Source organism: Mustelus asterias, chromosome 26 (genome assembly GCF_964213995.1).
Source record: "Mustelus asterias chromosome 26, sMusAst1.hap1.1, whole genome shotgun sequence".
Lineage (NCBI taxonomy): Eukaryota > Metazoa > Chordata > Chondrichthyes > Carcharhiniformes > Triakidae > Mustelus > Mustelus asterias.
Genome location: NC_135826.1, coordinates 38,591,360 through 38,619,127, shown reverse-complemented (window position 1 = coordinate 38,619,127; position 27,768 = coordinate 38,591,360). Strand labels below are relative to the sequence as shown.

General features: G+C 49.9%; 1 protein-coding gene across 1 annotated transcript in view; it reads right to left on the bottom strand.

Moving 5' to 3' along the window:
* The window catches only part of kxd1 (KxDL motif containing 1), a 34,099-nt gene extending 8,106 nt beyond the window's left edge, over positions 1–25,993 (bottom strand). The window contains exons 1-4 of the mRNA XM_078198493.1: positions 25,909–25,993; positions 15,626–15,731; positions 13,214–13,366; positions 4,967–5,013 (exon numbers count right to left, since the gene is read on the bottom strand). Coding sequence (XP_078054619.1) covers positions 4,967–5,013; positions 13,214–13,366; positions 15,626–15,720 — 295 coding nt within the window. The 5' untranslated portion in view covers positions 15,721–15,731; positions 25,909–25,993. The remainder of the gene's footprint in view (positions 1–4,966; positions 5,014–13,213; positions 13,367–15,625; positions 15,732–25,908) is intronic.
* Between the last annotated feature and the right edge of the window lie 1,775 nt (positions 25,994–27,768).

Genomic DNA, 27,768 nt, shown 5'->3' with positions numbered 1-27,768 from the left:
TACCCTGAATTCTGAAGCCTCCCACTTACCAGACATTCCTTTGCCTGCCAACACACTCCCCCAATCAACTTTTGAAAGCTCCTGCCTGATACCATCAAAATTGGCCTCGCCCCAATTTAAAATTTTAACTTTTGGGCCAGATCTATCATTCTCCATAGCTATCTTAAAACTAATGGAATTATGGTCACTAGTCCCAAAGTGTTCCCTCACTATTCTTTCTGTTTGTATCACAGCTTGGTATGGCTCCTACTCTGCCTAACACCGCAAGAAACTACAAAAGGTTATGAATGTAGCCCAATCCATCACGCAAACCAGCCTCCCATCCATTGACTGTCTACAATTCCCACTGCCTTGGCAAAGCAGCCAGCATAATTAAGGACCCCACGAACATTCTCTCTTCCATCTTCTTCCGTCGGGAAAAAGATACAAAAGGTCACGTACCAACCGACTCATGAGCGGCTTCTTCCCTGCTGCTGTCAGACTTTTGAATGGACCTACCTTGCACTGAGTTGATCTTTCTCTACACCCTAGCTAAGACTGTAACACTACATTCTGTACTCGCTCGTTTCCTTCCCTATGAATGGTATGCTTTGTCTGTATAGCGCGCAAGAAACAATACTTTTCACTATACGTTAATACATGTGACAATAATAAATCAAATCAAATCACTAACACTTCTGTCACCTGCCCTTCCTTATTTCTGAAGAGGTGGTCAAGTTTTGCCCCTTTATAGTCGGGCCATCCACATACTGAATGAGAAATTTCTCCTGAATACACTCAACAAATCCCTTTCCATCCAAGCCCCTAATGCTATAGCTGTCCCAGTCAATGTTGGGAAAGTTAAAGTCCCCTACTATTACCATCCTATTTTTCTTGGAGCTATCTGTAATCTCCTTACATATTTGCTCCTCAATTTCCTGCTGACTATTTGGGGGCCTGTAGTACAATCCCATCAAAGTGCTTTCCCCCTTCTTATTTCTCAGTTCAACCCATATAGACTCAGTTGTATTCATTGGAATTTAGAAGGCTGAGGGGGGATCTTATAGAGGCCTATAAGATAATGAAGGGGCTGGATAGGGTAGAGATGGAGAGATTCTTTCCACTTAGAAAGGAAACTAGAACTAGAGGGCACAGCCTCAAAATAAAGGGGGGTCAGTTTAGGACAGAGTTGAGGAGGAACTTCTTCTCTCAGAGGGTGGTGAATCTCTGGAATTCTCTGCCCACTGAAGTGGTGGAGGCTACCTCATTGAATATGTTTAAATCACGGATAGATGGATTCCTGATCGGTAAGGGAATTAGGGGTTATAGGGATCAGGCGGGTAAGTGGAACTGATCCACTTCAGATCAGCCATGATCTTATTGAATGGCGGGGCAGGCTCGAGGGGCTAGATGGCCTACTCCTGCTCCTATTTCTTATGTTCTTATGGGCAAACCCTTGGATATATCCACTCTCAGTACAGAGGTAAGGAAGTCTTGCTGGAATTGTAAACAGCCTTGGTCAGACTGCATCTGGTGTATTGTGTGCAGTTTTGGTCTCCTTACCCAAGGAGGTATTTACATACCATCGAGGGAGTGCTGCAGCCCAGGTTCACCAACTGATCCCTGAAATGGGAGGATTGTCCTATGAGGAAAGCGAGAGGAAACTGGGCCCACATTTTCCACAATTCAGAAGAATGAGAATTGATCTTACTGAGGTATACCACATTCTTAAAGGGCTCAGCAGGGTAGATGCAGAAATGACATTTCCCTGGCTAGAGATTCTAAAACCAGGGGTTAGTCTCAGAATAAGAGGTCGGCCATTTAGGACTGAGAAGAAGAATGTCTTCAGTCAGAAGCTGGTGAATCTTTGGAATTCTCTGCCCCAGAGGTCTGTGGAACTTCAGTCACAGTGTATTCAAAGCAGCGACCAATAGATTTCTATACACTGACGATATCAAGGGATATGGGATATCGTGGGGAACTGGCATTGCGGCAGATCAGCAGTGATATATTAGAATGGCAGCGCTGGTTCCAGGGTCAAATGGCCTACTCCTGCTCCTATTTCTTGTCTTCCTATGATTCTCCTATATTGATGGCGTCTCATTTGAACTGTTTGAAAAGTGGGAACACTTCCTCTATATCAACCAAATCAAACCATTTCATAATCTTAACCACCTCTATCTGGTCACCACCTCACCTACCTCTTATACTGTTTGTATCATATAATTACAGGACTTTTAGAGCATAGACGAGTCCATTTGGCCCATCATATCTCTACTGGCTCTCCCAATGAGCAATTCACTTAGTGCCATTCTACCACTTTCTCCCAGTAATGCTGCACATTACTCCTTTTTAGACAATAGATTAATCTCCTTTCATTTGAACCTGTCTCCACCACATTCTGAGGCAGTGCTTCCTTTCAATTCTGGTATTACTTTCGGGAATCATGTTTACATTTTCTTGAACGTATCTGTATCTTTGCTTATAATACATTAGGAGACCAGTGAGATATAACTCAGGCTCTCTACAAATTTAACATAATTTCTCTGCTTTTCAACTGTATTCTTTTGCTTTATAAAAACAATTAACCTGTGTCAGGTTTTTTTTTTTTAAGTGATTGATGTATCTGTACTCCAGATTCCTGCAGGCTCTCTACCTCATTTACAGCCTGCATTTTCACAGTAACTTCACTGCAGTGTTAATGTAAACCTATTTGTGGCACTAATAAAAATAAACTTTTTAGCTTCATTTCCCAGGGAGTTCTCAGCCTTCTTAATCTTCCTACCAAAAAGTACACCTCACAATCCTCTGTGTTGCGACTCAATACCAATTACATGCTCAGTTTGCATATTTACTAATGTTTCGTGGTATTCTGCTGCGGTCATTCCCGGAAGTTTGGAAAAGTTAATGAGGCATTAAACTGTGGAGATCTCACAAACCTCATCTCCCTCTTTATTGAAGTGCATTGCCTCTAAGCTTTTTTTACACAAAGTAATTAATGTAAAGTGGCTAACTTGTGGGCGGCTGCACAGTTTAGAGGGAGCACTGATCATAGCTGACTCCAATTCTTTACACATACACACTGTCCCCAGGCTTTACACGCGCACAACCTCAAACTTTCCAGCATGAGTCACTGCATAATGATCAATCAGGAGGGAGAAGCCTTTCTCCCAGAGGACTGCTGAGGATAGATGCTTCCCCGGGTGAAAGAATTAATCACAGTAAGAAGCTTAACAACACCAGGTTAAAGTCCAACAGGTTTATTTGGTAGCAAAAGCCACACAAGCTTTCGGAGCTGCAAGCCCCTTCTTCAGGTGAGTGGGAATTCTGTTCACAAACAGAGCATATAAAGACACAAACTCAATTTACATGAATAATGGTTGGAATGCGAACACTTACAACTAATCAAGTCTTTAAGAAACAAAACAACGTGAGTGGAGAGAGCATCAAGACAGGCTAAAAAGATGTGTATTGTCTCCAGACAAGACAGCCAGTGAAACTCTGTGGGGGTTACAAATAGTGTGACATGAACCCAATATCCCGGTTGAGGCCGTCCTCGTGTGTGCGGAACTTGGCTATCAGTTTCTGCTCAGTGACTCTGCGCCGTCGTATGTCGCGAAGGCCGCCTTGGAGAATGCTTACCCGAATATCAGAGGCCGAATGCCCGTGACCGCTTATATTCGGGTAAGCGTTCTCCAAGGCGGCCTTCGCGACACACGACGACGCAGAGTCGCTGAGCAGAGACTGATAGCCAAGTTCCGCACACACGAGGACAGCCTCAACCGGGATATTGGGTTCATGTCACACTATTTGTAACCCCCACAGAGTTTCACTGGCTGTCTTGTCTGGAGACAATACACATCTTTTTAGCCTGTCTTGATGCTCTCTCCACTCACGTTGTTTTGTTTCTTAAAGACTTGATTAGTTGTAAGTATTCGCATTCCAACCATTATTCATGTAAATTGAGTTTGTGTCTTTATATGCTCTGTTTGTGAACAGAATTCCCACTCACCTGAAGAAGGGGCTTGCAGCTCCGAAAGCTTGTGTGGCTTTTGCTACCAAATAAACCTGTTGGACTTTAACCTGATGTTGTTAAACTTCTTACTGTGTTTACCCCAGTCCAACGCCGGCATCTCCACAGAAAGAGTTAATGCCAGACAGGTCGGGATTCTCTGGTTAGAATGCTAACTCGAGACACAGTCACAGAGCCTGAGGTTTAGAGTCGTAGAGGTTTACAGCGTGGAAACAGGCCCTTCAGCCCAACTTGTCCATGCTGCTCTTTTTTTTTTAAACCCTGAAGCTAGTCCCAATTGCCCGCATTTGGTCCGTATTCCCCGATAGCCAACTCCCAAGATTGATCAATCTTCAGGATAGTTTCCAATTGAAAGGAGAAAATGGATTAAATAAAACTCCTGTCAGAAAGAGGAATTCTGAAACTTTACTGAGCAGAGAGCAATGTTTCCAATGTCTCACAGAGCAGGCGGATGCACCCCATTCCATCCATGGGGATGCTTGCCCCATCCTATCACACACAACTCGAGCGGCAGCTGAAGATGCTGATTAACTGGTTGTCACACCAAGCACTGTGGAAATGCTTTATTATTCTTGCACTAATTAAAATAAAGCTTTGTGATTCTGAATATTTGGATCTATTATTGACACACAGTGTGGATTTACTTGCTTATTTGATTCAAATGCAAGTACGAAAAGAGTCTGGGTATGTGGCCATTGCATTCACTGCCCGTCCCTTCATTACCCTGAACATCGTTCCACTGGATCTAATCCTGGAACTATTGCTGTCTGTACCTTCCCAGTGTGAAAGGCTGAATCGCAAGCTGTCTCAAAGCAAAACATTACTGTTTGTGTGTGAAACGTTCCTAACTATGTCACAACTTGTTAGATGTCTAAGGGAATCTCTGACAGTCCCCATAGCTGGATAAATGGCTTTACTCTGTGAAAAATGTACAACCCCCCTGAACATACTTACTATTGAATGCTTCCGGATGTTGCTTTGCGAGTTTGTCCTTCAAAATCCTGCAAGGGATAAAACAAACGATGACTGATCAGGTCTCTGGGAAGCAGGTACAGCAGATAATAAAGAAAGCAAATGGAATGTTGGCATTTATAGCTGAAGGAATAGAATATAAAGGTGAGGAAGTATTGTTGCAACTATACACGGCATTGGTGAGGCCACACCTGGAGTATTGCGCACAGTTTTGGTCCCCTTATTTGAGGAAAGATGCAGTGGCATTGGAGGCAGTTCATAGAAATCATAGGAACCCTACAGTGCAGAAGGAGGCCATTCGGCCCATCGAGTCTGCACCGACCACAATCCCACCCAGGCCCGACCCCCACATATTTACCCGCTAATCCCTCTAACCTACGCATCTCAGGGGCAATTTTTAACCTGGCCAATCAACCTAACCCGCACATCTTTGGACTGTGGGAGGAAACCGGAGCACCTGGAGGAAACCCACGCAGACACGAGGAGAATGTGCATACTCCACACAGACAGTGACCCGAGCCAGGAATCGAACCCGGGACCCTGGAGCTGTGAAGCAGCAGTGCTAACCACTGTGCTACCGTGCCGCCCAGAGGAGGTTCACTCGATTGATTCCAGAGATGAGGGGTTTGTCGTATGAAGAGAGATTGAACAATTTAGGCCGATACTCTCTGGAATTTAGAAGAATGGGAGAGATCAAATGGAGTTAGACAAGATGATAAACGGTCTGGATAAAGTAGACGTGGAGCGGATGCTTCCTCTTGTGGGGCATTCTAGGACGAGAGGCCATAGTCTTAGGATAAGGGGCAGCAAATTTAAAACAGAGTTGAGGAGAAACTACTTCTCCCAAAGGGTTGTGAATCTGTGGAATTCGCTGCCTCAAAGTGCGGTGGATGCTGGGACAGGGAGTAAATTTAAGGAGGAGTTAGACAGATTTTTAATTGGTAAAGGGTTGAAGGGTTATGGGGAGAAGGCAGGAAAATGGGGATGAGGAGCATATCAGCCATGATTGAATGGAGGAGTGGACTCAATGGGCCGAATGGCCTAATTCTGCTCCTATATCTTACGAACTTATGAAACACATTCAGACAAAGCCTTCTAATTTTAGACATTTTTTCTGAGACAGTCGATGAGACTTCCTTCACCACAGATTATGTACGCTTGCTTTCCCCATACAATAATACTGCCTAAAGCTGTACGTAGAAAAACTGCAATAAAAGCAAAATACTGCGGATGCTGGAATCTGAAACAAAAACAGAAAATGCTGGAAAATCTCAGCAAGTCTGACAGTATCTGTGGAGAGAGAATAGAGGCAGCGTTTCAAGTCTGGATCACCCTTCATCACAGAGATACCGTGATCCTGCGCGCGCCCACCGACCGCTACCCCGCGCGCGCGCCCACAGTCAGTTTGTGGGAGGAACTCAGAGTCTGCCAGGAGTTGTCTGCTGTTTTACTCACTCACTTGCATGCGACCATAAGTTAGTTGTTATCCTTTGTAAATGAAAGTCGGCCAAATCCGGAAGAGAATGGCGTCAGGGTCAGGATGGCAAGGAGAGGGAGGCTTTTGAGATGATGGTATCCCGAGCCTCTAACCGCGCCAGAAGAGACGCCCCCCCCCCCCCCCCCCACTTTGCGCAGGCCCCAGCCTCCTGGACGTGGTGTTGCTGCAGTCGCCTGAACCCAGAGCCTCAATGGGTAGAGAGGGTGCAGCACTCGAGGCAGCCGTGCAACCCCAACCAGAACCATCGTGCAACCTCGAGGTGTTTTTCAACCCGCCTTCGACTGCAGGGGCGCCTTGAACACCGGGTCTTTGGATGGCAATGGAAGGAAGGCTTCCCCTCCGTGTCTTTAACACGGCACAAAGAGCTCTGCAATATGGGCGGCTGCTGCACACCTTTCACCTCCTTGCCCTCACCCATCACCTGGACATGCCCTGGCATTGCATTGCTGCCATCCAGCAGGAGAGGACCCAGTGGAGGGCTCTCCACGCAGGGGTCCTCTCCCTTACCACTGGGGATCTGGGGTGAAGAGTGTTGCATGAAGCAGTCCCACAGGTTCACAGATTTAGGTGGATGCGTGCGTCTTTTCGGGTCTTGTGGAGTCTGTGGAATACGCACACGCATCTTGTCCCAGGCTGCAGTCACGCCTTGGAGTTGGTAAAAAATGTGTTACTTTCTTTTTTGTTGCACTTCAGGGGGAGGGAGTGCACGCGCGGGGGAGCGCGCAAGGGGGGGGGAGCGCGCGCGCAAGGGGAGGGGGAGAGCCCGCGCGCAGGGGGGGGAGCAAAGGCGGGGGAGCGGACCTCCTCGTGGAACTGCTCCTGGTCCTGGCCAAGCTGGTCAATAATAGGTATGGGGAGCGGGCAGTCTCTCTGCCCACATTTGCCATTGGGTATCCCTGGACAGGGAGCACATGGCGTTCAGTGGCACGGTGGAGGCTTTCTGTGATGGGTGAGCGTGTGGGGGGCTCGGGCGCTTGGGGACCATCACAGTAACTTCATTGCAGTGTTAACGTACGCCTTACTTGTGGCTAATAAATAAACTTTAACTTTAGACCCCAGAACACAAAGTGTTAAAAGTTTCCTTTCAAATTTCTGTTTTTGTTGCAGTGACGTTTCAAGGGCTTTTTTTTTCACCTTATTTGATTTGTTAAATTGCTTAACTTACCAATTTGCTGACATTTAATCTGTTATTTTCGCTTTGAGTTTTCACTAGTTTATTGCAAAGAAGAGTTCAGCGACAGCACTACTGCACACACCCAGTATCAGGCTGGTTACAACGGCCCCACACTGCACACACCCAGTATCAGGCTGGTTACAACGGCCCCACACTGCACACACCTTACAGTGATCTGGCTAAACACCACCCGGGAGCTGCTCCCTCCAGTGGTACAACACAACATCTCAATACAGGGCTGAGCAGCACAAAGATTTCCAATTTCTCCTCACAGACAATAATTCAGGACAAAATTAATATTCACTTGGGCAAATGTGGATTAATTAAGGAAAACCCCCATGTACTCGGTTGGGGTAAATGATCTTGTACTAACTGGCTGGAGTTTTTTGCTGAGGTAATGCTGAGGGGCAGCAGTGTTGATGAGATGAATTTCCAAAAGACATTTGTTAAATAACCACAAATCTGTGAGCAAAGTCAGTGCTCATGGGATCAGAGAGACAGCAACAATGAACCAACTGGCTGAGCGACAGGAAGCAGAGTCACAGAGGTTTACAGCATGGAAACAGGCCCTTCGGCCCAACTTGTCCATGCCACCCTTATTTTTTTTTAAACCCCTAAGCTAATCCCAATTGCCCACATTTGGCCCATATCCCTCTATACCCATCTTACCCATGTAACTATCTAAATGCTTTTTAAAAGATAAAATTGTACCCGCCTCTACTACTGCCTCGGGTGGCTTGTTCCAGACACTCACCACCCTCTGTATGAAAAAATTACCGCTCTGGACACTTTTGTATCTCTCCCCTCTCACCTTAAACCTATGCCCTCTAGTTTTAGACTCCCCTACCTTTGGGAAAAGATATCGACTATCCACCTCGTCTGTGCCCCTCATTATTTTATAGACCTCTATAAGGTCCCCCTCAGCCTCCTACGCTCCAGAGAAAAATGTCCCAGTCTATCCAGCCTCTCCTTATAACTCAATCCATCAAGTCCCAGAGAGTAATGGTCAATGGATATTTTTTAGGCTGGAGGATGTTTTGTAGTGGCGTTCCCCAGGGTTTGGGTGTTCAGGCCTTTCCTGATATACATTAATGATCTGGACCTTGGTCCAGGGAACAATTCCTAAATTTGTGGGCGATACGAAACTTGAAAACATTGCGATCTGCAAGGAGGAGAATGTACAACTCCAAAAGGACAGAAATAGGTCAGTGGAATGAGTGAACAACTGATAGATGAAATTCAAGATGTGGAGATGCCGGCGTTGGACTGGGGTAAGCACAGTAAGAAGTCTCACAACACCAGGTTAAAGTCCAAACAGGTTTATTTGGTAGCACTAGCTTTCAGAGCGCTGCTCTTTCTTCAGCTGAGTGAGGACTTGTGTTCACAAACAGGGCATATAAAGACACAAACTCAATTTACAAGATAATGGTTGGAATGAGAGTCTTTACAGGTAATCAAGTCTTAAAGGTACAGACAATGTGAGTGGAGAGAGGGTTAAGCACAGGTTAAAGAGATGTGTATTGTCTCCAGCCGGGACAGTTAGTGAGATTTTGCAAGTCCAGGCAAGTCGTGGGGGTTACAGATATTGTGACATGAACCCAAGATTCCGGTTGAGGCCGTCCTCATGTGTGCGGAACTTGGCTATCAGTCTCTGCTCAGCGACTCTGCGTTGTCGTGTGTCGTGAAGGCTGCCTTGGAGAATGCTTACCCGAAGATCAGAGGCTGAATGCCCGTGACCGCTGAAGTGTTCCTCAACTGGAAGGGACCACTTCTGCCTGGTGGTTGTCGAGCGGTGTTCATTCATCCGTTGTTGTAGCATCTGCATGGTCTCCCCAATGTACTATGCCTCAGGACATCCTTTCCTGCAGCATATCAGGTAGACAACGTTGGCCGAGTTGCAAGAGTAGGTACCGTGTACCTGGTGGATGGTGTTCTCACGTGAGATGATGGCATCCATGTCGATGATCCAGCACATCTTGCAGACATTGCTGTGGCAGGGTTGTGTGGTGTCGTGGTCACTGTTCTCCTGAAGGCAGGGTAGTTAACCGACCTCCTCATGGCGGACAGAGTACCTTCGTCGTCCAGTACTTCCCCGAAGTAGAGAAGCTTCTCTGGAGCCTTCAACATGTCATCGATGAAGACAAACATCTCGCCAAGGCCACCCTTCACTTCTTGCCTTCAAACAACCGCACAACCTCAAACTGACCATTGTCCGCAGCAAACTACCCAGCCTTCAGGAGAACAGTGACCACGACACCACACAACCCTGCCACAGCAACCTCTGCATGACCTGCCGGATCAACGACATGGATGCCATCATCTCACCATCCACCAGGTACACGGTACATACACTTGCAACTCGGCCAATGTTGTCTACCTGATGCGCTGCAGGAAAGGATGTCCTGAGGCATGGTACATTGGAGAGACCATGCAGACGCCACGACAATGGATGAATGAACACTGCTCGACAATCACCAGGCAGGAGTATTCCCTTCCAGTCGGGGAACACTTCAGCAGTCATGGGCATTCAGCCTCTGATCTTCGGGTAAGCGTTCTCCAAGGCGGCCTTCACAACACAAGACAACGCAGAATCGCTGAGCAGAAACTAATAGCCAAGTTCCGCACACACAAGGACGGCCTCAACCGAGATCTTGGGTTCATGTCACACTATCTGTAACCCCCATGGCTTGCCTGGGCTTGCAAAATCTCACTAACTGTCCCGGCTGGAGACAATACACATCTCTTTAACCTGTGCTTAACCCTCTCTCCACTCACATTGGGAACCTGTCTCGGGGGCAGGGAATTCATATGGTGTTCGTGGAAGTGGAAATGACTAGGGTTGGGAAGCATTTTCCGATCAGGGCCAGTGTGATCTCCTGGACTCGTTTCGATCGCCTCAGGGGGTCGGAGAGGAATTTCCCAGATTTTTTTCCCCATATTGGCCCTGGGGTTTTCACTCTGGGTTTTCGCCTCTCCCTGGAGATCACATGGTCTGAAATGGGGGGGTGGGGGTGAGTTAATAGGTTGTGATGAACAAAGCATCGTAGCTGTGAGGGACAGCTCGGTGGATAGGATATTGGTATGTAGATAGGCTGGAAAATTGGGCGGGGATCCTGGATTCAGGATTCAATCCTGGACCGGGGAGCGGCGCGGGCTTGGAGGGCCGAAGGGCCTGTTCCTGTGCTGTATTGTTCTTTGTTTGTCTGTACCTTTAAGACTTGATTACCTTGAAAGACTCGCGTTCCAACCATTATTTTGTAAATTGAGTTTGTGTCTTTACATGCCCTGTTTGTGAACACAAGTCCTCACTCACCTGATGAAGGAACGAGACTCCGAAAGCTAATGCTGCCAAATAAACCTGTTAGATGAAATTCAATGCAGAGAAATCGGGAGGCTCAGTGTCACAGTGGTTAGCACTGCTGCCTCACAGTGCCAGGGATTCAAGTTCGATTCCCGCCTTGGGTCACTGTCTGTGTGGAGTTTGCACATTCTCTTCGTGCCTGCGTGGGTTTCCTCCGGGTGCTCCGGTTTCCTCCCACAGTCCAAAGATGTGCTGGTTAGGTGGATTGGCCATGCTAAATTGCTCCTTACTGTCAGGGGGATTAGCAAGGTAAATGCATGGGGTTATGGGGATAGGGCCTGGGTAGAATTGTCGTCGGTGCAGACTCGATGGGCTGAATGACCTCTTTCTGCATCGTAGGATTTCTATGAATGAATGGGTGGCACAGTGGTTAGCTGCCTCACAGCTCCAGGGACCCAGGTTCAAATCTGGCCTCGGGTGACTGTCTGTGTGGAGTTTGCACGTTCTCCCTGTGTCTGCGTGGGATTCTTCCGGGTGCTCCAGTTTCTTCCCACAGTCCAAAGATGTGCAGGTTAGGTTGATTGGTCATGTTAAACTGCGCCTTAGTGTCAGGGGGATTAGCAGGGTAAATACTTGGAGTTACGGGGATAGGGCCTGGGTGAGATTGTTGTCGGAGTAGACTTGATGGACTGAATGGCCTCCTTCTGCACTGTAGGGATTCTATAAATGTATGAAATGTGATGGAATTCATTTGAAAGAACACATAAAAACAGTACAAAACAAAGGGTACAATTCTAAAGGGAGTGCAGGAGCAGAGGGACCTGGGTGTATACATGCATAAGTCATTAAAGGTGGCAGGACAGGTTGGGAGAGTGGTTAATAAAGCATACTGTAGTTTTATTAGTAGGGGCAAAGTACAAAAGCACGGCGGTTATGTCAAATCTGCACAAAACACAGGATTGGCCTCGACTGTATCCTGCGCTGGACGCCATGCTTTAGTGAGGATGTGAAGGCATCAGAGAGTGCAGAATAAATTGGTGAGAATGTTCCAGGAATGGGGAATTTCAGTTGTGTGGACAGATTGGAGAAGTTGGCACTGCTTTACCTGAAGGAGAGAAGCTGAAAGGACATTGAAAGAGGTATTCAAAATAAAGAGCTGTCTGGACAGAGGGAAAAGCTGCTCCCATTGGTGGAAGAATGGAGAAACAGAGGGCACAGAATTAGATAACTGGCAAAATGGCGACATAGGGAGAAACTTTTTCACGCAGCGAGTGGTTGGGAACTGGAATTTGCTGCCCGAGTGGTGAACACAGGGTCCATTAACCAATCGGATTATTATTTGAAAAGAGAGAACGTGGGGAGAAGGACGAGATCCAGCACAGGAACAAAGGGCCAAATGGCCTCCTCCCGTGCTGTAACAATTCTGTGAAATCTGCTCCCCCATCCCACAAAGCTTTCCGAAGTGCAATTCCTTCAGGAGCAGAAGCCCACTGCTAACTCATTCTTCTTGTGTCTCCAGTGGTTACAGCTGCTGGCAGCGTGTTTAATCACTGCGAGAGTGGAGGACTTACAGCCACATCCTGTCTTCAACGGGTGGAGAGCATGAGTCACCAGACTGAGACCAGAACTAGGAATTCCAACTGAACTTCTAACTGGTATCACAATGGTTAGCGCTGCTTCCTCACAGCGCCAGGGAGTCAGGTTCAATTTGCAGCTTGTGTCACTGTCTGTGTAGAATCGGCACGTTCTCTCCATGTCTGCGTGGGTTTCCTCCCACAGTCCGAAAGACATGCTGGTTAGGGTGCATTGGCCGTTCTAAATTCTCCCTCAGTGTACCCGAACAGGAGTGTGGCGACTAAGGGATTTTCACAGTAACTTCATTGCAGTGTTAATGTAAGCCTGCTTGTGACACTAATAATTTTTAAAAAAAGTTTCAACACTAGCCCAGGAACAAGGCAAGATCTGTAGTGTTTTGAAGCAGCTGATATGAGAAGGAAACTTCAGAGTGTCGTGTAATACGGCTGCAGGTTGTGCCAGAGGCTGGTGTGGGGAGACCAGGATCAGAAAGGCAGGAATGTCAGCTGGAGGGGGAGCAGAGGTCGAGTGGTGTGGGGGTGTGGACAAGCCTGGAAACAAGGATCAAGGATTTGAATCAATGTGATCATGAAGGAGAGGCGTGAAGATGGCAGGAAGAGGGAGGGACAGCGACTTCCCATTCCAATCACTCAAAACACCCGTGTCCATTCACTGTTGTACCTTATTCGCCGAAAGATACTGTCAAGATCCTTTTTCATCTCCACAAGGGCTCGAGTATGGTGCTGGTATCGTTCTGTCATCTGATTCAGCCTCACACTCGACAGATTGTTGAAGTTCAATAACATCTCGTTTGTCTTCTCAAAACGGTCCAACCTGACAGAGAACAAAGGTTAGTAAAGGTTGGGCATAATTCGCAACAGTGAGATTCCAATGGTCAGTGTGTGTGCGTGGAACCTGTATCCCAGAGAGAGTCAGTGTGCGTGGAACCTGCATCCCAGTGAGAGTCAGTGTGTGTGGGACCCGTACCCCAGTGAGAGTCAGTGTGTGTGGGACCCGTACCCCAGTGACAAAGAACAATACAGCACAGGAACAGGCCCTTCGGCCCTCCAAGCCTGCGCCGCTCATGTGCCCACTCGACCATTCTTTTGTATCCCTCTATTCCCAGTCTGTTCATGTGGCTATCTAGATAAGTCTTAAACGATCCCAGCGTGTCCGTCTCAACCACCTTGCTTGGCAGTGCATTCCAGGCCCCCACCACCCTCTGTGTAAAATACGTCCCCCTGACATCTGTGTTGAACCTTGCCCCCCTCACTTTGAACCCGTGACCCCTTGTGTTTGTCACCTCCGACCTGGGAAAAAGCTTCCCACTGTTCACTCTATCTCTGCCCTTCATAATTTTATACACCTCTATTAGGTCGCCCCTCATCCTCCATCTTTCCAGGGAGAACAACCCCAGTTTACCTAATCTCTCCTCATAGCTAAGACCCTCCATACCAGGCAACATCCTGGTAAACCTTCTCTGTACTCTCTCCAAAGCCTCCACGTCCTTCTGGTCGTGTGGCAACCAGAACTGGACGCAGTATTCCAAATATGGCCGAACCATCATTCTATACAGCTGCAACATCATATGCCAACTTTTATAGAAATCATAGAAATCCTACAGTGCAGAAGGAGGCCATTCGGCCCATCGAGTCCGCACCGACCACAATCCCACCTAGGCCCTACCCCCACATATTTACCCGCTAATCCCTCTAATCTACACATCTCAGGACTCTAAGGGGCAATTTTTAACCTGGCCAATCAACCTAACCCGCACATCTTTGGACTGTGGGAGGAAACCGGAGCACCCGGAGAAAACCCACGCAGACACGAGGAGAACGTGCAAACTCCACACAGACAGTGACCCGAGCCGGGAATCGAACCCGGGACCCTGGAGCTGTGAAGCAGCAGTGCTAACCACTGCGCTACCGTGCCGCCCTTATATTCTATGCCCCGTCCTATAAAGGCAAGCATGCCATATGCCTTCTTCACCACCCTCTCCACCTGTGCTGCCACCTTTAAGGATCTGTGGACTTGTACAACCAGGTCCCTCTGTGTGTCTATACTCCTGATAGTTCTGCCATTTATTGTATAGCTCCCCCTCACATTAGATCTACCAAAATGCATCACTTCGCATTTACCTGGATTAAATTCCATCTGCCATTTCTCCGCCCAATGTTCCAGCCTATCTATATCCTGCTCTATTCTCTGACAATGTTCATCACTATCCTCAACTCCAGCAATCTTCGTGTGGTCCGCAAACTTACTGATCACACCAGCTACATCTTCCTCCAAATCATTTCTATATATCACAAACAGCAGAGGTCCCAGTACAGAGCCCTGCGGAACACCACCACTGGTCACAGACCTCCAACTGGAAAAAGACCCCTCCACTGCTACCCTCTGTCTTCTATGGCTAAGCCAGGTCTCCACCCATCGAGCTAGCTCACCTTTTATCCCGTGAGATTTAACCTTTTGCACCAGCCTGCCATGAGGGACCGTGAGAGTCAGTGTGTGTGGGACCCGTACCCCAGTGAGAGTCAGTGTGTGTGGGACCCGTACCCCAGTGAGAGTCAGTGTGTGTGGGACCCGTACCCCAGTGAGAGTCAGTGTGCGTGGGACCCGTACCCCAGTGAGAGTCAGTGTGCGTGGGACCCGTACCCCAGTGAGAGTCAGTGTATGTGGGATCCATACCCCAGTGAGAGGCAGTGTGTGTGGGATCCATACCCCAGTGAGAGTCAGTGTGCGTGGGACCCGTACCCCAGTGAGAGTCAGTGTGCGTGGGACCCGTACCCCAGTGAGAGTCAGTGTGCGTGGGACCCGTAACCCAGTGAGAGTCAGTGTATGTGGGATCCATACCCCAGTGAGAGGCAGTGTGTGTGGGATCCATACCCCAGTGAGAGTCAGTGTGCGTGGGACCCGTACCCCAGTGAGAGTCAGTGTGCGTGGGACCCGTAACCCAGTGAGAGTCAGTGTGTGTGGAACCCGTACCCAAGTGAGAGTCAGTCAGGTTGATGATGCTTTCTCTTAGAAAAAAGATCAGTGACAGCCATCTATCATCCAGAGCCAGGGTCTCAGCAACCCCATACTCACATGTGTCTTTGTGCTTGGACAATGGCATTAACATCCTCGCGGTTCACCATGCTCAACATCCTGCTACAGAACACACCAGAGGCAGACGCCTCCATCCTGTGCAAGCCTGGAAAACACACAATGCACCATCACAGAGTGCGATTCGAACAAAACTAGTGGACAACGCAATACGGTTGACTATCCCAATAGAGGTGACAAGTATAAATCAATTGAATTAAATTGACAGACCCATCCCCACCAGTACTGTACCCCAGTGTTATACAGTGACAAACCCGTCCCCACCAGTACTGTCCCCCAGTGTTATACAGTTACAGACCCATCCCCACCAGTACTGTACCCCAGTGTTATACAGTGACAAACCCATCCCCACCAGTACTGTACCCCAGTGTTACAGAGTGACAGACCCGTCCCCACCAGTACTGTACCCCAGTGTTATACAGTGACAAACGCATCCCCACCAGTACTGTACCCCAGTGTTACACAGTGACAGACCCGTCCCCACCAGTACTGCACCCCAGTGTTATACAGTGACAGACCCGTCCCCACCAGTACAGTACCCCAGTGTTAAATAGTGACAGACCCATCCCCACCAGTACTGTATCCCAGTGTTATACAGTGACAAACCCGTCCCCACCAGGACTGTACCCCAGTGTTATACAGTGACAAACCCATCCCCACCAGTACTGTACCCCAGTGTTATACAGTGACAAACCCATCCCCACCAGTACTGTACCCCAGTGTTACAGAGTGACAGACCCGTCCCCACCAGTACTGTACCCCAGTGTTATACAGTGACAGACCCGTCCCCACCAGTACAGTACCCCAGTGTTAAATAGTGACAGACCCATCCCCACCAGTACTGTATCCCAGTGTTATACAGTGACAAACCCGTCCCCACCAGGACTGTACCCCAGTGTTATACAGTGACAAACCCATCCCCACCAGTACTGTACCCCAGTGTTATACAGTGACAAACCTGTCCCCACCAGTACTGTACCCCAGTGTTACAGAGTGACAGACCCGTCCCCACCAGTACTGTACCCCAGTGTTATACAGTGACAGACCCGTCCCCACCAGTACAGTACCCCAGTGTTAAATAGTGACAGACCCATCCCCACCAGTACTGTATCCCAGTGTTATACAGTGACAAACCCGTCCACACCAGGACTGTACCCCAGAGTTATACAGTGACAAACCCATCCCCACCAGTACTGTACCCCAGTGTTATACAGTGACAAACCTGTCCCCACCAGTACTGTACCCCAGTGTTATACAGTTACAGACCCGTCCCCACCATTACTGTATCCCAGTGTTATACAGTGACAAACCCGTCCCCACCAGTACTGTACCCCAGTGTTATACAGTTACAGACCCGTCCCCACCAGTACTGTACCCCAGTGTTATACAGTTACAGACCCGTCCCTACCAGTACTGTACCCGTGTTATACAGTGACAAACCCGTCCCCACCCAGTACTGTACCCCAGTGTTATACAGTGACAAATCCGTCCCCACCAGTACTGTACCCCAGTGTTATACAGTTACAGACCCGTCCCCACCAGTACTGTACCCCAGTGTTATACAGTGACAAACCCGTCCCCACCAGTACTGTACCCCAGTGTTATACAGTGACAGACCCGTCCCCACCAGTACTGTACCCCAGTGTTACACAGTGACAGACCCGTCCCCACCAGTACAGTACCCCAGTGTTATACAGTTACAGACCCGTCCCCACCAGTACAGTACCCCAGTGTTATACAGTGACAGCCCCATCCCCACCAGTACTGTACCCCAGTGTTATACAGTGGCAGACCCGTCCCCACCAGTACTGTACCTCAGTGTTATGCAGTGACAGACCCATCCCCACCAGTACTGTACCCCAGTGTTACAGTGACAGACCCGTCCCCACCAGTACTGTACCCCAGTGTTATACAGTGACCGTCCCGTCCCCACCAGTACCGTACCCCAGTGTTATACAGTGACAGCCCCGTCCCCACCAGTACTGTACCCCAGTGTTATACAGTGACAGACCCATCCCCACCAGTACTGTACCCCAATGTTATACAGTGACAGACCCGTCCCCACCAGTACTGTACCCCAGTGTTATACAGTGACAGACCCGTCCCCACCAGTACTGTACCCCAGTGTTACACAGTGACAGACCCGTCCCCACCAGTACTGTACCCCAGTGTTATACAGTGACAGACCCGTCCCTACCAGTACTGTACCCCAGTGTTATACAGCGACAGACCCGGCCCACCAGTACTGTACCCCAGTGTTACACAGTGACAGACCCGTCCCCACCAGTACTGTACCCCAGTGTTATACAGTGACAGACCCATCCGCACCAGTACTGTACCCCAGTGTTACACAGTGACAGACCCGTCCCCACCAGTACTGTACCCCAGTGTTATACAGTGACAGAGCCATCCCCACCAGTACTGTACCCCAGTGTTACACAGTGACAGACCTGTCCCCACCAGTACTGTACCCCAGTGTAATACAGTGACAGACCCGTCCCCACCAGTACTGTACCCCACTGTTATACAGTGACAGACCTGTCCCCACCAGTACTGTACCCCAGTGTTATACAGTGACAGACCCATCCCCACCAGTACTGTACCCCAGTGTTACACAGTGACAGACCCATCCCCACCAGTACTGTACCCCAGTGTTACACAGTGACAGACCTGTCCCCACCAGTACTGTACCCCAGTGTAATACAGTGACAGACCCATCCCCACCAGTACTGTACCCCAGTGTTACACAGTGACAGACATGTCCCCACCAGTACTGTACCCCAGTGTTATACAGTGACAGACCCATCCCCACCAGTACTGTACCCCAGTGTTACACAGTGACAGACCTGTCCCCACCAGTACTGTACCCCAGTGTTATACAGTGACAGACCCGTCCCCACCAGTACTGTACCCCACTGTTATACAGTGACAGACCCGTCCCCACCAGTACTGTACCCCAGTGTTATACAGTAAGACCCGTCCCCACCAGTACTGTACCCCAGCGTTACACAGTGACAGACCCGTCCCCACCAGTACTGTACCCCAGTGTTATACAGTGACAGACCCATCCCCACCAGTACTGTACCCCAGTGTTACACAGTGACAGACCCGTCCCCACCAGTACTGTACCCCAGTGTTATACAGTGACAGACCCATCCCCACCAGTACTGTACCCCAGTGTTACACAGTGACAGACCCGTCCCCACCAGTACTGTACCCCAGTGTTATACAGTGACAGACCCATCCCCACCAGTACTGTACCCCAGTGTAATACAGTGACAGACCCGTCCCCACCAGTACTGTACCCCACTGTTATACAGTGACAGACCCGTCCCCACCAGTACTGTACCCCAGTGTTATACAGTGACAGACCCATCCCCACCAGTACTGTACCCCAGTGTTACACAGTGACGGACCCGTCCCCACCAGTACTGTACCCCAGTGTTACACAGTGACAGACCTGTCCCCACCAGTACTGTACCCCAGTGTAATACAGTGACAGACCCGTCCCCACCAGTACTGTACCCCACTGTTATACAGTGACAGACCCGTCCCCACCAGTACTGTACCCCAGTGTTATACAGTGACAGACCCGTCCCCACCAGTACTGTACCCCAGTGTTACACAGTGACAGACCCGTCCCCACCAGTACTGTACCCCAGTGTTACACAGTGACAGACCCGTCCCCACCAGTACTGTACCCCAGTGTTACACAGTGACAGACCCGTCCCCACTAGTACTGTACCCCAGTGTTACACAGTGACAGACCCGTCCCCACCAGTACTGTACCCCAGTGTTACACAGTGACAGACCCGTCCCCACCAGTACTGTATCCCAGTGTTATACAGTGACAAACCCGTCCCCACCAGTACTGTATCCCAGTGTTATACAGTGACAAACCCGTCCCCACCAGGACTGTACCCCAGTGTTATACAGTGACAAACCCATCCCCACCAGTACTGTACCCCAGTGTTATACAGTGACAAACCCATCCCCACCAGTACTGTACCCCAGTGTTACAGAGTGACAGACCCGTCCCCACCAGTACTGTACCCCAGTGTTATACAGTGACAGACTCGTCCCCACCAGTACAGTACCCCAGTGTTAAATAGTGACAGACCCATCCCCACCAGTACTGTATCCCAGTGTTATACAGTGACAAACCCGTCCCCACCAGGACTGTACCCCAGTGTTATACAGTGACAAACCCATCCCCACCAGTACTGCACCCCAGTGTTATACAGTGACAAACCCGTCCCCACCAGTACTGTACCCCAGTGTTATACAGTTACAGACCCGTCCCCACCATTACTGTATCCCAGTGTTATACAGTGACAAACCCGTCCCCACCAGTACTGTACCCCAGTGTTATACAGTTACAGACCCGTCCCCACCAGTACTGTACCCCAGTGTTATACAGTGACAAACCCGTCCCCACCAGTACTGTACCCCAGTGTTATACAGTTACAGACCCGTCCCCACCAGTACTGTACCCCAGTGTTATACAGTGACAATCCCGTCCCCACCCAGTACTGTACCCCAGTGTTATACAGTGACAAACCCGTCCCCACCAGTACTGTACCCCAGTTTTATACAGTTACAGACCCGTCCCCACCAGTACTGTACCCCAGTGTTATACAGTGACAAACCCGTCCCCACCAGTACTGTACCCCAGTGTTATACAGTGACAGACCCGTCCCCACCAGTACTGTACCCCAGTGTTACACAGTGACAGCCCCGTCCCCACCAGTACTGTACCCCAGTGTTATACAGTGGCAGACCCGTCCCCACCAGTACTGTACCCCAGTGTTATGCAGTGACAGACCCATCCCCACCAGTACTGTACACCAGTGTTACAGTGACAGACCCGTCCCCACCAGTACTGTACCCCAGTGTTATACAGTGACCGTCCCGTCCCCACCAGTACTGTACCCCAGTGTTATACAGTGACAGCCCCGTCCCCACCAGTACTGTACCCCAGTGTTATACAGTGACAGACCCATCCCCACCAGTACTGTACCCCAATGTTATACAGTGACAGACCCGTCCCCACCAGTACTGTACCCCAGTGTTATACAGTGACAGACCCGTCCCCACCAGTACTGTACCCCAGTGTTACACAGTGACAGACCCGTCCCCACCAGTACTGTACCCCAGTGTTATACAGTGACAGACCCGTCCCTACCAGTACTGTACCCCAGTGTTATACAGCGACAGACCCGGCCCACCAGTACTGTACCCCAGTGTTACACAGTGACAGACCCGTCCCCACCAGTACTGTACCCCAGTGTTATACAGTGACAGACCCATCCCCACCAGTACTGTACCCCAGTGTTACACAGTGACAGACCCGTCCCCACCAGTACTGTACCCCAGTGTTATACAGTGACAGACCCATCCCCACCAGTACTGTACCCCAGTGTTACACAGTGACAGACCTGTCCCCACCAGTACTGTACCCCAGTGTAATACAGTGACAGACCCGTCCCCACCAGTACTGTACCCCACTGTTATACAGTGACAGACCTGTCCCCACCAGTACTGTACCCCAGTGTTATACAGTGACAGACCCATCCCCACCAGTACTGTACCCCAGTGTTACACAGTGACAGACCCGTCCCCACCAGTACTGTACCCCAGTGTTATACAGTGACAGACCCATCCCCACCAGTACTGTACCCCAGTGTTACACAGTGACAGACCTGTCCCCACCAGTACTGTACCCCAGTGTTATACAGTGACAGACCCGTCCCCACCAGTACTGTACCCCAGTGTTATACAGTGACAGACCCATCCCCACCAGTACTGTACCCCAGTGTTACACAGTGACAGACCCGTCCCCACCAGTACTGTACCCCAGTGTTATAGTGACAGACCCATCCCCACCAGTACTGTACCCCAGTGTTACACAGTGACAGACCTGTCCCCACCAGTACTGTACCCCAGTGTTATACAGTGACAGACCCGTCCCCACCAGTACTGTACCCCACTGTTATACAGTGACAGACCCGTCCCCACCAGTACTGTACCCCAGTGTTATACAGTGACAGACCCGTCCCCACCAGTACTGTACCCCAGTGTTACACAGTGACAGACCCGTCCCCACCAGTACTGTACCCCAGTGTTATACAGTGACAGACCCGTCCCCACCAGTACTGTACCCCAGTGTTACACAGTGACAGACCCATCCCCACCAGTACTGTACCCCAGTGTTATACAGTGACAGACCCGTCCCCACCAGTACTGTACCCCAGTGTTATACAGTGACAGACCCATCCCCACCAGTACTGTACCCCTGTGTTATACAGTGACAGACCCATCCCCACCAGTACTGTACCCCAGTGTTATACAGTGACAGACCCGTCCCCACCAGTACTGTCCCCCAGTGTTATACAGTGACAGACCCGTCCCCACCAGTACTGTACCCCAGTGTTATACAGTGACAGACCCATCCCCACCAGTACTGTACCCGTGTTATACAGTGACAGACCCATCCCCACCAGTACTGTACCCCAGTGTTATACAGTGACAGACCCGTCCCCACCAGTACTGTCCCCCAGTGTTATACAGTGACAGACCCGTCCCCACCAGCACTGTCCCCCAGTGTTATACAGTGACAGACCCGTCCCCACCAGTACTGTCCCCCTGTGTTATACAGTGACAGACCCATCCCCACCAGTACTGTACCGCTGTGTTATACAGTGACAGACCCGTCCCCACCAGTACTGTACCCCAGTGTTATATAGTGACAGACCCGTCCCTACCAGTACTGTACCCCAGTGTTATACAGTGACAGACCCGTCCCTACCAGTACTGTACCCCAGTGTTATATAGTGACAGACCCGTCCCCACCCAGTACTGTACCCCAGTGTTATACAGTGACAGACCCGTCCCCACCAGTACTGTCCCCCTGTGTTATACAGTGACAGACCCATCCCCACCAGTACTGTACCGCTGTGTTATACAGTGACAGACCCGTCCCCACCAGTACTGTACCCCAGTGTTATATAGTGACAGACCCGTCCCTACCAGTACTGTACCCCAGTGTTATATAGTGACAGACCCGTCCCCACCAGTACTGTACCCCAGTGTTATATAGTGACAGACCCGTCCCCACCAGTACTGTACCCCAGTGTTATACAGTGACAGACCCATCCCCACCAGTACTGTACCCCAGTGTTATACAGTGACAGACCCGTCCCCACCAGTACTGTACCCCAGTGTTATACAGTGACAGACCCGTCCCTACCAGTACTGTACCCCAGTGTTATACAGTGACAGACCCGTCTCCACCAGTACTGTACCCCAGTGTTATACAGTGACAGACCCGTCTCCACCAGTACTGTACCCCAGTGTTATACAGTGACAGACCCGTCTCCACCAGTACTGTACCCCAGTGTTATACAGTGACAGACCCGTCTCCACCAGTACTGTACCCCAGTGTTATACAGTGACAGACCCGTCTCCACCAGTACTGTACCCCAGTGTTATACAGTGACAGACCCGTCTCCACCAGTACTGTACCCCAGTGTTATACAGTGACAGACCCGTCTCCACCAGTACTGTACCCCAGTGTTATACAGTGACAGACCCGTCCCCACCAGTACTGTACCCCAGTGTTATACAGTGACAGACCCGTCCCCACCAGTACTGTACCCCAGTGTTATACAGTGACAGACCCATCCCCACCAGTACTGTACCCCAGTGTTATACAGTGACAGACCCATCCCCACCAGTACTGTACCCCAGTGTTACACAGTGACAGACCCGTCCCCACCAGTACTGTACCCCAGTGTTATACAGTGACAGACCCATCCCCACCAGTACTGTACCCCAGTGTTACACAGTGACAGACCTGTCCCCACCAGTACTGTACCCCAGTGTAATACAGTGACAGACCCGTCCCCACCAGTACTGTACCCCACTGTTATACAGTGACAGACCTGTCCCCACCAGTACTGTACCCCAGTGTTATACAGTGACAGACCCATCCCCACCAGTACTGTACCCCAGTGTTACACAGTGACAGACCCGTCCCCACCAGTACTGTACCCCAGTGTTATACAGTGACAGACCCATCCCCACCAGTACTGTACCCCAGTGTTACACAGTGACAGACCTGTCCCCACCAGTACTGTACCCCAGTGTTATACAGTGACAGACCCGTCCCCACCAGTACTGTACCCCAGTGTTATACAGTGACAGACCCATCCCCACCAGTACTGTACCCCAGTGTTACACAGTGACAGACCCGTCCCCACCAGTACTGTACCCCAGTGTTATAGTGACAGACCCATCCCCACCAGTACTGTACCCCAGTGTTACACAGTGACAGACCTGTCCCCACCAGTACTGTACCCCAGTGTTATACAGTGACAGACCCGTCCCCACCAGTACTGTACCCCACTGTTATACAGTGACAGACCCGTCCCCACCAGTACTGTACCCCAGTGTTATACAGTGACAGACCCGTCCCCACCAGTACTGTACCCCAGTGTTACACAGTGACAGACCCGTCCCCACCAGTACTGTACCCCAGTGTTATACAGTGACAGACCCGTCCCCACCAGTACTGTACCCCAGTGTTACACAGTGACAGACCCATCCCCACCAGTACTGTACCCCAGTGTTATACAGTGACAGACCCGTCCCCACCAGTACTGTACCCCAGTGTTATACAGTGACAGACCCATCCCCACCAGTACTGTACCCCTGTGTTATACAGTGACAGACCCATCCCCACCAGTACTGTACCCCAGTGTTATACAGTGACAGACCCGTCCCCACCAGTACTGTCCCCCAGTGTTATACAGTGACAGACCCGTCCCCACCAGTACTGTACCCCAGTGTTATACAGTGACAGACCCATCCCCACCAGTACTGTACCCGTGTTATACAGTGACAGACCCATCCCCACCAGTACTGTACCCCAGTGTTATACAGTGACAGACCCGTCCCCACCAGTACTGTCCCCCAGTGTTATACAGTGACAGACCCGTCCCCACCAGCACTGTCCCCCAGTGTTATACAGTGACAGACCCGTCCCCACCAGTACTGTCCCCCTGTGTTATACAGTGACAGACCCATCCCCACCAGTACTGTACCGCTGTGTTATACAGTGACAGACCCGTCCCCACCAGTACTGTACCCCAGTGTTATATAGTGACAGACCCGTCCCTACCAGTACTGTACCCCAGTGTTATACAGTGACAGACCCGTCCCTACCAGTACTGTACCCCAGTGTTATATAGTGACAGACCCGTCCCCACCCAGTACTGTACCCCAGTGTTATACAGTGACAGACCCGTCCCCACCAGTACTGTCCCCCTGTGTTATAGTGACAGACCCATCCCCACCAGTACTGTACCGCTGTGTTATACAGTGACAGACCCGTCCCCACCAGTACTGTACCCCAGTGTTATATAGTGACAGACCCGTCCCTACCAGTACTGTACCCCAGTGTTATATAGTGACAGACCCGTCCCCACCAGTACTGTACCCCAGTGTTATATAGTGACAGACCCGTCCCCACCAGTACTGTACCCCAGTGTTATACAGTGACAGACCCATCCCCACCAGTACTGTACCCCAGTGTTATACAGTGACAGACCCGTCCCCACCAGTACTGTACCCCAGTGTTATACAGTGACAGACCCGTCCCTACCAGTACTGTACCCCAGTGTTATACAGTGACAGACCCGTCTCCACCAGTACTGTACCCCAGTGTTATACAGTGACAGACCCGTCTCCACCAGTACTGTACCCCAGTGTTATACAGTGACAGACCCGTCTCCACCAGTACTGTACCCCAGTGTTATACAGTGACAGACCCGTCTCCACCAGTACTGTACCCCAGTGTTATACAGTGACAGACCCGTCCCCACCAGTACTGTACCCCAGTGTTATACAGTGACAGACCCGTCTCCACCAGTACTGTACCCCTGTGTTATACAGTGACAGACCCATCCCCACCAGTACTGTACCCCAGTGTTATACACTGACAGACCCGTCCCCACCAGTACTGTACCCCAGTGTTATACACTGACAGACCCGTCCCCACCAGTACTGTACCCATGGAGTTACAGACTGGGTTACAGCGGCGTAGGGTGTTGATTCTTGCCCGGGTGGGGTGACGGCGGGAGTGTGGGGGTGGTGTGGGGCGGGGGGTTGTGGGGGGAGGGCTGGGGAGTGTGGGGGCGGGGGGCGGGGGGCGGGGGCCGGCGGCGGGCGCGGGGAAGAGGGCGGTTTCCCGCGAATTCTCTGACCTGCTTCCGGAGGCCCGGCGCTCACTGGCTGCAAACGCAGCGCGCAGGCGCAGCCCCGCCCCTGTGAGGTTCCCACCGTCCCGGATGGCGCTGTCATGTGATCACAATCCCCGGATGAAGCCACAGGCCTGCGTTTCCATGGGAACCGCACCCCTCTCAACCCAGCAACACCCTCCCGCACTGAGTGACCCTGAATAAACAGTGACTCTGTACAGTTACACAGTGAGTGATCCTTACCCTGAATAAACAGTGACTCTGTACAGTTACACAGTGAGTGATCCTTACCCTGAATAAACAGCGACTCTGTACAGTTACACAGTGAGTGATCCTTACCCTGAATAAACAGTGACTCTGTACAGTTACACAGTGAGTGATCCTTACCCTGCTGAATAAACAGTGACTCTGTACAGTTACACAGTGAGTGATCCTTACCCTGCTGAATAAACAGTGACTCTGTACAGTTACACAGTGTGATCCTTACCCTGCTGAATAAACAGCGACTCTGTACAGTTACACAGTGAGTGATCCTTACCCTGAATAAACAGTGACTCTGTACAGTTACACAGTGAGTGACCCTTACCCTGCTGAATAAACAGTGACTCTGTACAGTTACACAGTGAGTGATCCTTACCCTGAATAAACAGCGACTCTGTACAGTTACACAGTGAGTGATCCTTACCCTGAATAAACAGTGACTCTGTACAGTTACACAGTGAGTGATCCTTACCCTGCTGAATAAACAGTGACTCTGTACAGTTACACAGTGAGTGATCCTTACCCTGCTGAATAAACAGCGACTCTGTACAGTTACACAGTGAGTGATCCTTACCCTGAATAAACAGTGACTCTGTACAGTTACACAGTGAGTGACCCTTACCCTGCTGAATAAACAGTGACTCTGTACAGTTACACAGTGAGTGATCCTTACCCTGCTGAATAAACAGTGACTCTGTACAGTTACACAGTGAGTGATCCTTACCCTGCTGAATAAACAGTGACTCTGTACAGTTACACAGTGAGTGATCCTTACCCTGCTGAATAAACAGTGACTCTGTACAGTTACACAGTGAGTGATCCTTACCCTGAATAAACAGCGACTCTGTACAGTTACACAGTGTGTGATCCTTACCCTGCTGAATAAACAGTGACTCTGTACAGTTACACAGTGAGTGATCCTTACCCTGCTGAATAAACAGTGACTCTGTACAGTTACACAGTGAGTGATCCTTACCCTGCTGAATAAACAGTGACTCTGTACAGTTACACAGTGAGTGATCCTTACCCTGCTGAATAAACAGTGACTCTGTACAGTTACACAGTGAGTGATCCTTACCCTGCTGAATAAACAGTGACTCTGTACAGTTACACAGTGAGTGATCCTTACCCTGAATAAACAGCGACTCTGTACAGTTACACAGTGAGTGATCCTTACCCTGAATAAACAGCGACTCTGTACAGTTACACAGTGTGTGATCCTTACCCTGCTGAATAAACAGTGACTCTGTACAGTTACACAGTGAGTGATCCTTACCCTGCTGAATAAACAGTGACTCTGTACAGTTACACAGTGAGTGATCCTTACCCTGCTGAATAAACAGTGACTCTGTACAGTTACACAGTGAGTGATCCTTACCCTGCTGAATAAACAGTGACTCTGTACAGTTACACAGTGAGTGATCCTTACCCTGAATAAACAGCGACTCTGTACAGTTACACAGTGAGTGATCCTTACCCTGAATAAACAGCGACTCTGTACAGTTACACAGTGTGTGATCCTTACCCTGCTGAATAAACAGTGACTCTGTACAGTTACACAGTGAGTGATCCTTACCCTGCTGAATAAACAGTGACTCTGTACAG